The sequence below is a fragment of the Pipistrellus kuhlii genome, unplaced genomic scaffold (genome assembly GCF_014108245.1).
Source record: "Pipistrellus kuhlii isolate mPipKuh1 unplaced genomic scaffold, mPipKuh1.p scaffold_m20_p_4, whole genome shotgun sequence".
Lineage (NCBI taxonomy): Eukaryota > Metazoa > Chordata > Mammalia > Chiroptera > Vespertilionidae > Pipistrellus > Pipistrellus kuhlii.
In genome coordinates, this window is record NW_023425540.1 from 73433308 (window position 1) to 73446387 (window position 13080).

At 57.9% G+C, this 13080-nt stretch overlaps 1 protein-coding gene across 13 annotated transcripts in view; it reads left to right on the forward strand.

Annotated features, from left to right (window-relative positions):
* Positions 1-4509: 4509 nt before the first annotated feature.
* Positions 4510-13080, forward strand: part of ELN (elastin) — a 31543-nt gene continuing 22972 nt past the window's right edge. For 5 of the 13 annotated variants that reach the window (XM_045571190.1, XM_045571188.1, XM_045571191.1 and 2 more), the window contains exons 1-4: positions 4515-4712; positions 10600-10662; positions 11526-11555; positions 12012-12044. In XM_045571190.1, the coding sequence (XP_045427146.1) occupies positions 4631-4712; positions 10600-10662; positions 11526-11555; positions 12012-12044 (208 nt within the window). In that variant the 5' untranslated portion in view covers positions 4515-4630. Of the gene's footprint in view, positions 4713-10599; positions 10663-11525; positions 11556-12011; positions 12045-13080 lie in introns of all 13 variants that reach the window. The other 8 variants (XM_045571198.1, XM_045571199.1, XM_045571195.1 and 5 more) reach the window with 5 other exon arrangements.

Genomic DNA, 13080 nt, shown 5'->3' on the forward strand with positions numbered 1-13080 from the left:
TGTCCTGGAACCCCCGCCCCCATCCCAACTGCTAACGCCCTCTCCACCAACAGCCTGTTCTCCCCTGAAGCCACTCCTGCAGGGAGTGAGATTCAGGTGGCCCAGACCGCAGTGCCCCATCTCCTCTGCTGCAGACCCTTTACCTCCAAGGAAGAATGACACCTGTCCTGCTGCAGGTCCCTCCTGCTCCTGGCTTCTCGCTGTCAGAGGGGTCCCGGCTGCCACTGGCGAGACAAGAGCCACGCAGGCCTTTCTCATTTTCTAGCCAAAGTGTTGGCTCTGGGCCGATGCTGCTTGGTACCCTCCAATAGGCGGTACCCGCTCTGGCTCGGTCACCAGCCTGAGGGCAGGGCCTCTCCCCTGGGGCTGCCTGTCGTGGGTGCGCCCAGGTCTTTCCCTGCCAGCCCTCAAGGCCGTCCCTCCTGCCCTAGCTCTCTCTCTTCTCCGCACACCCATCTTATAATACCTGGGAACTCTGAACAGCAGAAGCCACCATTCTCCCTCCTCTCTTGTCAGGTTCATTCTCACTTCACCCCCTCATAAGTCTCAACCTGTGCCGTCCGCTCCGGCAGCCACTGGCCACATGTGCCTCCTGAGCACTTGAAATGCAGCTAGTCCCAACGGAGATGTGTTCTAAGGGATACAAAACGAACACAGAACATCTTATTAATACATACAACAATAACATCTTATTAATATTTTTCCTATCCATGACATGTTCAAATGATAGTACTTTAGATGTACTGGATTAAATATAACTTATTACTAACATCAACTTTACATGTCTTTTATGCTATATGACTGCTAGAACATTTTAAATCAGAGGACGAGAAGGTTCTGGCCATCTTCTTAGTGTCTGCAGCTGGGTCTCAGGGACGAGGGCAGGTGGTTGGGGGAAGGTGTGAAAGGATCCTGTGCTTTACCTTGCTGCTGATTCTCCCTTGGAGTATCTACTCTTGAACCCAGGCTTCCCAATTCACACTCTTTCTGTGGCAAACCTCTCTTGGGTCCGTTTGAGACGATCACATTCCCCCCTCCCTCTCACAGAGGTGTAAATGATGGATAGCAGAGACTTTCCCCTCGTAGGAAATATAGCAGAGTCCTGGGTCTGGCTGACTCCAAGCTCTTCCCAGACTAGCCAGGCAGCCCGTGCTGATCTCTCTCTCTAGTTCAAGGTTTCACGCAGACAGAGCATCCTGCCCTCAGTGGACAAGGGAAAAAACAAAAACTGTACCCCAGCATTCTGGAGGTCTGTCCCATCTTCTAATGAGCACATCTTTGCTTATTATCGGACACTCTTGGACGACAGGGGAGACAGAAACGATTCTATCCCCTAGCTAGCTCTACTGATGGCCAGGCCAGTAGGGGATGAGAAGAAGTACTGAGTTCCTATGGACCCTCATAGAGATCCAAGGGGCAAGGATGCTGAGGGCACTGACCTGCAGAGAGAGAGGCTGAGACCAGGGAACGTGGGCAACCATGGTCCAGTGTCCAGTCTCTAGGACAAGCCTGGCAGCTGGGAGCAGCTGCATCAACCAGAAGGGAGGCTGGCTGGTCAGGGGGAAGGAGAATGACAGAGAAGTTGAGCCGGTAGGGCAAAAGCCTTGAAGGCCATTCTCGGAAGTCTGGACCTTATCCGCAAGGCAATTGAGGGTTTCTGAGCAAAGCAGTGGCCTGTACAGAACTGTGTGCACGCTGGCGGCTCTGTTCCTCCTAAAGGGGTGAACCTGGAGGGGCTGAGGACCGACGTGGCCCGTCAGTGACTCACCTGGATGCCCAACAGATGTGGTTCGTCAAGGATAATGGCGAAGCCAGGCTTCCCCAGCATTTGGTGAGCCCTCTGTGGGAAGTTCATGACCTTATTTAATCCTTATAGCTATGCAGGGAGGTGGCACAGAGCAGCTGAGGACTGTTGGCTTTCTTGAAAGAATGAATGAATGAATGAATGAATGAATGGAAGTTAGTTGATTACTGTAACCCCTAGCTCTTACAATTATGTATTGGGCTAAATTGCACTGGATAATCCAGTTAATGGATTGAATTCTGAACTGAGGCTCCCCTTTGGAGGTGCACTGAGCCTTGCTGGATACGAGTTCATGGAGCTCCTGCAGTGAGCATGGGATGCTAAGAAGAAGAGGGAACACAGGGGGTGGGGGTGAGCGGGAGCAGGAGACAGGGCCCTGGTCCTGCAGAGAGAGGCCTGGCCCAGCAGCCTCAAGTCTATCCCTGCAAGCGCCCCTCCACACCTCTCCTGGATCCCCCCACAGCAAGCCCTCTCCAGCTGGCTCCAGCTTCCCTCCCGGTCCTGGAATTAATAAAGACTCTGAGCAGACTGCGGTTTGTAAGTCTGAAAGCCGGTTCCTGCCCACGTCATTGCCCTGAAAAGAGTGGGGCCCAGCTCTTCACCAGCACCTCGTCCTCCCCCCTCCTGGGAAGGGGCAAGCATGCAGAGGCACCCTCTGGTCTCCCCACCAGCGGGCACATCCCGGCACTGAGCCTCAGGCCCTGACCCTCCCCAAGGACTCATAATCTCCATCAGCTACCCCCAAAGCACCCCAAATAACACACCCTGGAAGTAAGAGCTGCACGTTTGCTGTGCAAACACAGCTGCAAGACAATTCTGCTGGCACACCCACCCTTCCAGACTCCTGGAGGGCCATCACCTGAGAGCGGGAAGAGTAGGGATGGCCCAGGGTCCCGAGGTGGCCCGCAGACAGCCAGCCCAATGGTTACTCTACAGACGGGAGTGGTGCTTGCAGAGCCTGTGGTGGTAACCGTGGCATTATTGCCAGGACTAGGATCGGTGAGCACGGAGCACTTGGGATCCAGCAGGCACAGACAGAACTGTAGGACCACATTTCATTCATCTTTACCATAGCCCTCCTAGGTGGCCATATTAACAACCACTTGACCTGTGAGGAAGCTGAAGCTCCGTGAAGAGGTGCGCCGTCCACTGGGAAGTGCTAGAGGCAGATGTGAGGCCTAGGCCCACACTGGAGCCCAGTGCCTGCCTCTGGCATCTCCGCTCTCGGCCACCCCTGGTGCCCTGCAGACTGCCGGGGCGCTCCTGGCTGGAGGGGGGTCGTTCACCTCCTTCCCTGGAAGCTGTGGTTGTGTCCGCCCCTCACTCTCCACCTGGGCGAGGGAAGGTGGGGAGAAGCTCTCAGACTTTGTGGCCTCGACTTCTCCCCTCCAGGCTGTGATGAGGGCAAGTACCAGTGCCCCTCTCCTACCTTCTGGCTCTCAAATCCCCTCTCACCTTCCCCCTACTCCTGTCCCCCAACCCCCAAGGTCCTCATTCTGCCCAGTTAGGCGGGAACAGTCCCAGTCCTTCTGGAAATGCTGGTCCCAGCTGTTTCAGCGCAGGGTCGCCCCCTCCTGGCCACCCGAGGAATGTCAGTCCTGGGTGTTCTGGGGCAGGGAGAGAACCAGCAATCTGGAAGTTCCCGTGTCTGGGCTGGGTGCCCCAGTGCCTAGTGTTGGGACAGGTGGGGGCCATGTGATAAATGGGGGCTGGGCCACCTACCAGTCTTGGAGGGCTCCCTACACCCCTGTGCACACGCAGGGCACCTTGGGGGTCCAGACTGACCTTCGCCAGACACTTGGACCTGCACTAGCCCATGTGTGGGACTGTGACCTTGATCCATGTAAATGGGACCCCTGTGGTGTGCCAGTATCTCCCACGTGGCCCCCAAGACACCCCAAGAAACAACACCAACAGGGTCTTAACTCCCGGGCCATTCCCCCCGTGCAGCCCCTCAGCCTCTGCAGACATGGATCAAAGACCTGCCCACCCCTCTCCCTCCCCCACATCCCCCAGCTTCAGGCAGGAGGCTGAGACCTTAGCCTCTGCAGAATGGAGCTGTGTAGTATGTCAGGGTCTCCCTCCCAGCTCCCAGGTGTCTCGGGGGACAACAGTGACATGACTTTGCCTTCTAGGCCATTCTGCCTGTAGACACTGGCCCTGGCCCCAGCCCCCAGCCCAGCCCCAAACCCCACTTCCCCAGATTTAAGCAGGGCCTGTCTGTGGCCAGGTCTGGGGGAGTTGGGGAAGTCTGGAGGGCCAGGGTGGGGGCAGAGGCGCGGGACAGCTGGCCTGTGTCCCCACACTGGGCCCGGGGCCCAGCCGGAGGGGCGGGGGCCTGGCCACTCAGGACTTGGCTAGGACTGGATTTTTGGCCGGGCTGCAGGGCCCTCCCTCCTGCTTCCTCTCCCGAGGGCTGTCCTGGCAGAGGCCCCCCTCACACTTTCTGGCGGGAACGGGGCCAGCAGTGAGAGAACAGCCACAGAGGGAAAGCAGGAGAGAGATGGGGAAAACTGTGTGTGTGTGTGTGTGTGTGTGTGTGTGTGTGTGTGTGTGTACGCGCACGCGTGAGCGACTATGTGTTCTAAGGGAAAAAAAAAAAGCCCACAGTCCAGTCCACTCAGACCCAGCCTGGGAGGATTGCGAGGCGGCCTTTCGTAATTGCCCCCCCTCCTCCCGGCGGCCCCCTCCCCCAGGCCTCCCCCTTCTCAGGCCCTCCTGCCCGCCCTCTCTCCCTCCCTTCTTCCCTCGCAGCCGAGGAGGCAGCAATTACGCTTTGGGGATAAAACGAGGCGCGGAGAGCAGGCTGGGGCATTTCTCCCTGAGATGGCGGGTCCGACAGCTGCAGCCCTGTGGCCTGGAGTCCTCCTGCTCCTGCTGTCCATCATCCACCCCTCGCAGCCTGGAGGTAGGCCTCCCCCTGTCCCCGGAGCCGCCGCAGCCCTCCATCCTCCCGGCCAGGTGTCTGGGCTCATCAGTGAGAGGGTGCCTGCCCTTCATCCCCAGCATCCTCCCAGGGTTCCCCCGCAGGAGCCCGGCAGGCACGGGGTCCCTGGAGCTGCCCTTCCCCGGACCCAGCCCCTGCTGAGGGAACCTGTCACATGGGTACCCCCGGTTTGGGGTGGTCCCCAGAGGGTCCAGGTGCTGCTGCCCTGGGTGGATGGAGGGCCCCCTGCTCCGTCCCCGGTGCTCTCCTGGGGGGTGTTGGATGCATGCTGGGGAAGGACCATTCCCGCTGGGTCTGCAGGCACCTGCAGTTTGCACACCTGCGGACCCAGCCCAGGGGCACACGTGCCCTGCGGGTAGGGGGCCCGAACCAGAGAGTGAACTGTGTGACTTCCTCGGGTTCCTTGTCCCCGGGGAAGTCAGGAGCCCCTCCGCGGGAGGTCAGGGTGAGTTGATCGTGGGGTTGTGGTTGGAAAGCTGCTGCTGTGGTCTGTCCCTGGGTGAGAAGGACTGGGACTTCTGAGTGTGTGTGTGAAGTATGTGTGTGTGTGTGTGTGTGTGTGTGTGTGTGTGTGCGCGCGCACACACACACACGTGCATACACATATATGCATACATGAATGAGTGTGTTGCATGCTATTGCACAGGTGGGCATGGGTATGTATTTCAAAGATGTCATCAAATAGTGGAGAAGGTATCTGGGATAAATGTCTGTTCACAAGTTCATTCCTGGACAGGTGTAGGTGTGTGTGTGTGTGTGTGTGTGTGTGTGTGTGTTGTGGGGGGAGGAGGTTGTAGGGTATGTGAAAGTGCCTATTGGCATATGCAAAAGTCTGCCACCTGACAGGCTTATACACATGGGAGATCTGGTATCCAGGTGTGCATGTGGATGTGCATGTGTGTGTGTGTGTGTGTGTGTGTGTGTGTGTGACACAAGAGAGGACGGGGAAGCTGGGTAACGTGTCCATCTCCTGGCAGAGGGAGTGTGGCCATGGCAGAGGCTGGAGCAGACCTCAGGGCAGCCCTGGACCATCCAGGGTGTGTCCTGCCTAGGTCCCAAGGGCAGCCCGGTGGGGCGGCTACACCCCCTGGGGACCCTGGGAGTGACCCGCCACGGTGCTCCCGGCCCTGGGAAAAGGGAAGTGAAGGCTCACAAGGCATTTGGTGGGGTGTGCCGGATGGGGTAAGGTTCTCTTGCCATGAGAACCAGACCTGCAGTGGGGACCAGCACGGGGCTGCACAGGGTGGAGCAGGGCTGGGCAGGGGCTGGTGTGGGGGAGCGGGCAGGAGCGGCAGCTGTTTCCGTGAGATTGGCTTTCTGGACCAGCGCTGCTGGGAACGGGAGCTTCCTGCACAGAGGTCACCGGCCCCCGGACCTGAGCGGGGCCGTGCGACGTGCGTGCCATCAGGTGGAGCCCGGCGGGGGGAGCGAGGCGGCCCGGAGGACCTGCCACCCCGCGGCCTGAGAACAGCCGCTCTGGACCCGTCTGGGCCTCCCCTCTCCAAGGTGTGGCCCCCGAACACGTACCTGCCTTCCCGCCGAGCGCGAGGCAGCTAATCCCCACAGGAGCACTTAACCCTGAGCGTGAAGAACCACTGTCTTCGCTTCTCGAATGAGGAGCTTGAGGTTCAGACAGGCTGAGGCAGTGCTAGGGGCTTTAGTACCTGCCAGCTCTCTGCCCTGGGCCGAAGGATGAGGGGGTGGGGGCCGGGGGCCAGGCAGCACTTGGGGAAGATCAGGCCTGGGACTGAGCCCTCCAGGGTGGGCACGCCCCAGGGCAGCGGGCACCTTCTGCTTGTGCCCTCAGTGGCACTGCGGAATGCTCAGCTGGCCGTGTTCTTTCCTTGCAGACATAAATCACCGCTCTGTCCCAGGTGGCGGAGCACTGGGTCCAAATAAGGGCTCTGCAAATTGGTGAGGTATTTAGGGGCTTTGCCCAGAGCCTACCAAAATCTAGAGAGGTCAAGCAATAGGGAGGCTGAAGACACACACACACACACGCACACACATTGGACTCTGACTACGCTGGGGGAGCCCAGCTTCCCCCACCCCAAGACAGTGTCACCCCACGAGTTCCCCAGATCCAAAGGACCACGTTGTCAGTGGAGGCAGGAAGGAGGGGCTCCTCAGGATGACTGTGTAATGGAAAGGGCTGTCTAGACCCAGTTAGGATGGGTCCAAAGTAGCTTTGAGGTCCAGCTGTCTCAGACCCCCAAGAGAGAGAGAAGGGGAAGAAATCCAGCATCTCCCCATCCCCCAGAAATATTATCACTTTCTCCCCCCCCCCCCCCCCCCCCCGATTGCAGGACTGGGACAATTTGGAAGAGGGGCTTTCGTTTCTCTCTTTTTTTTTTTTTGGTGGGTGGGGTTGTGGGGGGAAGGAGAGTGTTCAACTCCTAGCCACACATTGGAGTTCCCCAGAGAACTAGGAACAATTCTGATGTGGAGGTCCCACCCAAGAATTCCTGCTTCATTTGGCCTGTGGAGGACCCTGACACGGAGATTTTGTCACCGGTGACTTCAGTGAGCCTCCAGGGCCCAGGACCTCTGGCTTAGGGGTTAATCCTGCTCTCCGTGTCCACTAAGGCCAAGGCAGGAGGGCAGGCGTGCCCAGCGCGGGATCCCGTCACCCACTGGAGGGCAGGTGGTGTGTGAAAAGCCCTTGGCAGCCCTTCTCCATGCCAACAACAAACAGCTCCATGTGGTCTTAGCTGCTCCCCAGGCCGGCCCTCTGGACCTGGGCTTGGCAAAGCCCCTCCCGAGGACCGCTGGCTCACTGCTGCTCCTAAACAACCTTCTCCCAGGTCTTTGAACTTGGAGCCCAAAGCCCTGTGTGTGACTGGGTTCAGCTATAGGTCCCAGGCCAGGCACTTCATGTCACTGGCTCTTGGTTTCCCTGGCTGGACAATGGGCAGAAACATCCCGGCCCCACTATCTCCTAGGGCTGGTGGGAGGCTCCGGCAATGAGACAACTGCCAAGAATGTATCAAGTAAGAGGGCTGTGGAAATGTGAACTTTTAAGAGGATCTATCTACTTATTCAGAATTTGCCAACTTGAGCTGATCAACCCTTGTAATTACTGCACATTGATAAGCTTAAATTTCCCTCTCGCTACTCACGCCATGGTTTGTCTAGTGGGGAGCAGAGTTCAATGGTGGAGAAAGCAGACAGGACTAAGGCTGGGGTGCCTGGAGGAGTCGCAGGAAACCGGGGAGGGCTTCCCAGCGGAAGTGGCATTTGAGTTAGACCTTTAAAGAAAGGTCGATATTTGAGGAGCTATCCTTGGATGACAGATGGGCCTCGGTCTATAGGGCCGTGGGAGGCAGAATTAGAGAGATAGATGGTCAGTCTAAATTGATCGGAGGGAGATCTCTCTGCAGGAAGAGCTGAGAGCGTCAGAGGTGGTGGTTTTCCTGTCACTGGAGGCGTGCAAGCAGGAGCACCGGGGGATGCTTGCAGAAGGGACTTCAGCCCAGCCCCGAAGACCATTATGATCCCTGAGAGTCGAGGATCATGACCCTACAATGCAGGAGACGAGTTCACCCTGGGCTAGCCAGTGAAACGTTCAAACCCACATAAAACATGACAAGCATGCTGCCGGCCAGCTACTCTGGGCCAGCTAAGCAGTGAGAATGGAAGGCTGAGAGAAGGCAGGAGGGAGGATCTGAGCTCAGTCTTGGTGGAAGGGTAGGACTTGGAGAGAGGAGAAGGCATTTCTGGCAGGAGAGACTGCCCGGGCCAAGGAGCGAAGATGACGGACCGAAGCGTGAGAGGTGAGCGGTGACTGCCGCCTTTTCCAAGTCCCTCCGGTCTTATCATGTTCTCCCCCCTCCTGCACTTGGAGAGAGAAGGCAGGCCAGGGCACCCTTTACGCCCACTGAGTGTCCTCCGTTTCCTCAGTGCAAACGGGGGATCAAAATCCGCAGCTCCCCAGGCTGTCATGGTTCAGGCACGGAGTTTGGCACAAGCTGCTGGGATTTGAATCACGGGGGTGGGGATGGGGAAGAGGAGATGGGTAGGCGCTGGGGAGAGAGGAAGCAGAGGAGGAGCTGGCAGGCCCGGGAGGGGCTTGGTCACCAGCGGGTGTGGGAGAGCAGAACCCCAAGAGAGGAAGGAGGGGGTCAGCCAGGCCCAAGGTGGGAGACCCCAAGGTTGGTTGGGGATAGAACAGAATGAACCCAGACCCACTGGCAGCATCCTCGCCTGCCCCCGCCCCCATTCACACATCATTTACTGGACGCATCCTGTTTACCTGACCCCAGGCCGTGTGCTGTGCGGTGATGTGGAGAGGAGGGGTCACCATCTTTTGTTTGAGCAATTACTGCGTGCCAAGTCCAGGGCAGGGCAGCTCAACAACTTTGCAAGGCAGCCGTTATCGGCCCCACCTGGCTGAAGAGGAAACTGAGGCTCAGAGGGGTGAAGTGACTTGCCCAAGGTCACCCAGATGTGGCATAGCCAGGAGTGGAGGCAGATGGGTCGTCTTGAGCCCCTTGTTCCCTCCACCCCAGGCCCTGCTCCTGCCATCGCTCCGGAGCTGGACAGGAGGGAGAGAGGCCGAGGCAGAGACAGGCCTGGGCTGCACCAGGGAGGGCACATAAGAAACAGGGCTCAGAGCTGGGGACCAGAGCCAGGGAAGGCATCAAAGGCTCAAGAAGGCCATGTGTGCGCTTGGCAACACATGACAGGGCCGGAGCGCTCGTTCCCAGCCGGCCCACCCTCCTTAGGCCACCACTTAGAGCCCCCGAGGCTTTGACCAGATTGCTTGCACGCTCTAGGCCTGGATCGCAGTTCCTGGGGGACGGCAGGCCCTGGGGGAGGGAGGGGGGGTGGCGCCAGGACTTTGGCACAGAGTGGCTGTGACAGCTTGGCATCCCTTACCCTGCCGGGCTGTGGCTGAGGCTGACAGGGCCCTGGGGCCAACAGGCCCAGCTGTGCAGCATCACCAGGCCACAGGGGCCAGATGTCTGTCCACGAGGCCTCTGGTCACCCTGCAGAACTGACCGGCACTGTCGCCCAGCCTGCTCCTTTCAGTGGGGCGATGCTGGGGCTGGGGCATTGGCAAGGAGACTTGTCGGGGTTGGGGCCGTTCTGTGGTGGCGGAGTGAGGGCCTGGCTTGCACCAGGATCCTCGGTTGCCATGACCAGGCCCAGCCCCACAGCGTTCCCCAGTGAGCGCTTCCCCCGGCCGTGGGGACTGAACTCGTGATCTCGGCTGGGCAGACAGCCCCTGGCCTGGCCCATGAACCCGCTTTTCCTTAGGAAACTATTCACTTTGCTCATTCATGGTGTCCCCCTCCGGGGCCCGGCGCCTCCCAAGACAGGCCCGTGTCAGACAGCCAGAGCCCCACCCATCCCCTGTTGCCCAGCGGCTGAGGACGCTGACCTCACGCCGTCCTATCAGTGTGGGAATGGCTGCGCTTTTACTGGCAGGGGCCGCACTTCCTTACCGCTCGCTAACAGCCCCGCCACAGCCCTGCTGGCCCGGGCCCACGCTGCTCTAGGGCTGGAGACAGTTGGCCGTTCGTCGACAGGCGCTCAGGCCCAGCCTCATGCCAGGCCCTCTCCGGGGAGAGGAGTTGCCTGAGTTTGAACCCAGGCTCCACCATCTCTTTCCAGCTGTGTGACCCCAGGCATGTCCCTCCATCTGTTAAAATGAAAATAATAATCCCAGCCCTTCCCACCTCACAGGGCCACTTTGCAGAGCATCAATGGAAAAGAAAAAGAAAAAATGCTTTGAAAACAAAAATTGCTTTGTGGATTTTCATCATCATCATCATCATCACCATCACGTTGCTATCATGTTTTTATTAGTTCTGGCTAATAGAGGACTCTGCCTACTTCCTTCCAGGGGTCCCAGGAGCTATTCCTGGAGGAGTTCCCGGAGGACTGCCCGGAGGAGGCTATTTCCCAGGTAACATACATGGAGCTTCCCCACACCCGGGAGAAGAAGCCTGTGGTGCATCCGTGAGAGATGCACATTTTGGTGTTGCAGAAGGGAGGAACACTGCCATGCCCACCACAGAAGACCCGCAAGTCACTGCTACTTAACAAAAGCAGTTTGCGTGACACCATTTTACAACTCTTAAGGGCATAAATCTTCTGAAAGATGACAGTGCTTTTGAGGCTCTAGGAAAGTGAGTGCTTTCACGCACGCCTGCCATGCACAGCCTTCCAACCGTTCACCCCACGCTGGAAATCCATGTAGAGGGGAAAATTGCAAAGAAGAGGAAAAGAATGGTCTGCAATGAGGTTCATAGGTGTGGTGTTGGCAAAACTGTAAAACAAGAAACCCACCCGGCGGGAGGGTGTGATTAAGTAAACTCTGAAACACTACCCAGTTGCTGAAAAGTATGAATATGTGATCTGTTGTGCAATATGGTGAAGTGTTTTTCAAGTAAAAACAATATAAAAGCAATGGCCATGCACCAAAAGAAAATGGGGGAAAGTTGGAGCAATGCCATTTAGAAAAAAAGCATAATGTTTTCAAGTAGATTGAAAGAACAAAGTAATATTTTCGATACTTAAAAGGTATCTAAGTGCTCAGAACTGACATGGAAGTGAGGGGTGCTACCAGCACACGCTCAAGCACAAACTAGCTCAGGGCTTTTGGCCCTCGGAGACAAATGAGGAAACTGAGGCTCACAGAAGTAAAGGCTTGTCTGAGGTCATGTAGAGAGGCAGGGATGGATTTGACCATGGGTTGAAGGGTGGCTTTCTGGCAGGGGCACTGATGTTTCTCTTTCTTCTTTCTCTCCCCCCCCCCCCCCTGCCCAGGGGCTGGTCTCGGAGGCCTGGGAGGAGGAGGTGAGTGCAGAAACCATATCTGTTTCCTCACTGATGGGGTCTCCGTGTCACTCCAGCCTACACAGGTCCTCAAACCTCAGAACCCCAGAAAGTCCAAGCATCAAGGGTTCCTTTTTTATAGACCCAGTGCCTCTTGAGGAGAGACTTGACTGAGAACTGGAACCGGCTGGCATCCCAAGCCCCTCCCCCAGGCTTTCTCTCTGATGGCCCCTGCCTTCTCCTCCACAACACTCCTAAAATGCTGGCTGAGAGAAAAAACCACAAATCAGGGATGGAGTTGGGTGCCTAGACACTGGGCTCCCAGCAGCTCCTTGTCCGGAGGGAGGGCTGCCCCTGACCGCCCTTTTAGGGCTTGGAGAGTAAGACCCCACCGTGCTCTTGCTTTGCCCTGAGGGTATAAATAATAAGACAGGGGTGCTGGGGCTCCCCGTTCACTACCATCTCTTCCTTCTGCAGGGCTGGGACCTGGAGGCAAACCACCCAAGCCAGGTAAGACCTGAGGTCTCAGGGCACTGATAGTGAGCCAGGGGACAGGGGAGGGGAGGCCCAGCTAGCAAGGGCAAGAGGCAGGAAGGAAGTGGTGGGCCGTACCAGTCTCCCGGTATGAGCAGGCTGGGGCCGGACCGCAGGGCTCAGGGACAGGAAGCTGGCAGCAGCTTGTGCGAAGAGGGTCCAGCATCTATTCTATAAGTGCCTATGTGCCCAGCTGCCCTGTTCCTATGCACATGGCCTCAGAAACAGCCCTGGGGCTCAGGACACAGGTAGGGGCTGATGTTCCAGAGGCCACCATGCGTGAGTGTCATTCTGGGACTCAGGCACAGAGGGTAGGCTCCAGACTCCACCTGGATGGTCTCTTGACTCAGACCAAGCCCTCTCCAACCCCAGGCCAAGGCCCTCCATATCCCTGACCCTTGATGACTATCTGAGCCCCTGTCCTAGAGTCAGAGCTGGACTGACTCCAGACCAAGCCTGAAATTAAATCCCAAGGTTGGATTCTGACCCTGGCCCCAGAGGAGTCTTGATCCCAGGCCCCTTCTGGCTGCCCAGACCATGGAGTTTTCCAGGAAGGAGCTGTGACTAGCTTGTCCTGGCCCTGCCGAATGGGACACCAGGGTCCACCACCGGTTCCAAAGAACACACCCCCAGGAAGGAGGGAGGGCGTGTCCTTCCAGGAAGCACGGGTGGATAAGGAGCAGGTGGAGGAAATGGTGTCTCTGTCCAGATGTGTGACCCCACTGGCGTGAGATACTCCACATGTGGCCTTGGCACCCCCACCCCCTGCTCTGTGTCTCCCTGGCTCTGCAGTCCGAGACTCTGGGACAGCTTGGGTGTCCAGCGGCTCTTATGAAACCAGCCGCTGGCTGGATGATCCAATTGCAGATGAATCTGCAGGACCCACATCCCCCTCCCTGCCAGCCCATCCGGGTTGTGAAATACCAGGGCTGGGCCGGGCCAGGGAGAGGCAGAAGGGCAGGCAGCCAGGGCGACGGCTTTCCTGGGATTTGGGGGTCAGCAAAGCCGGAGC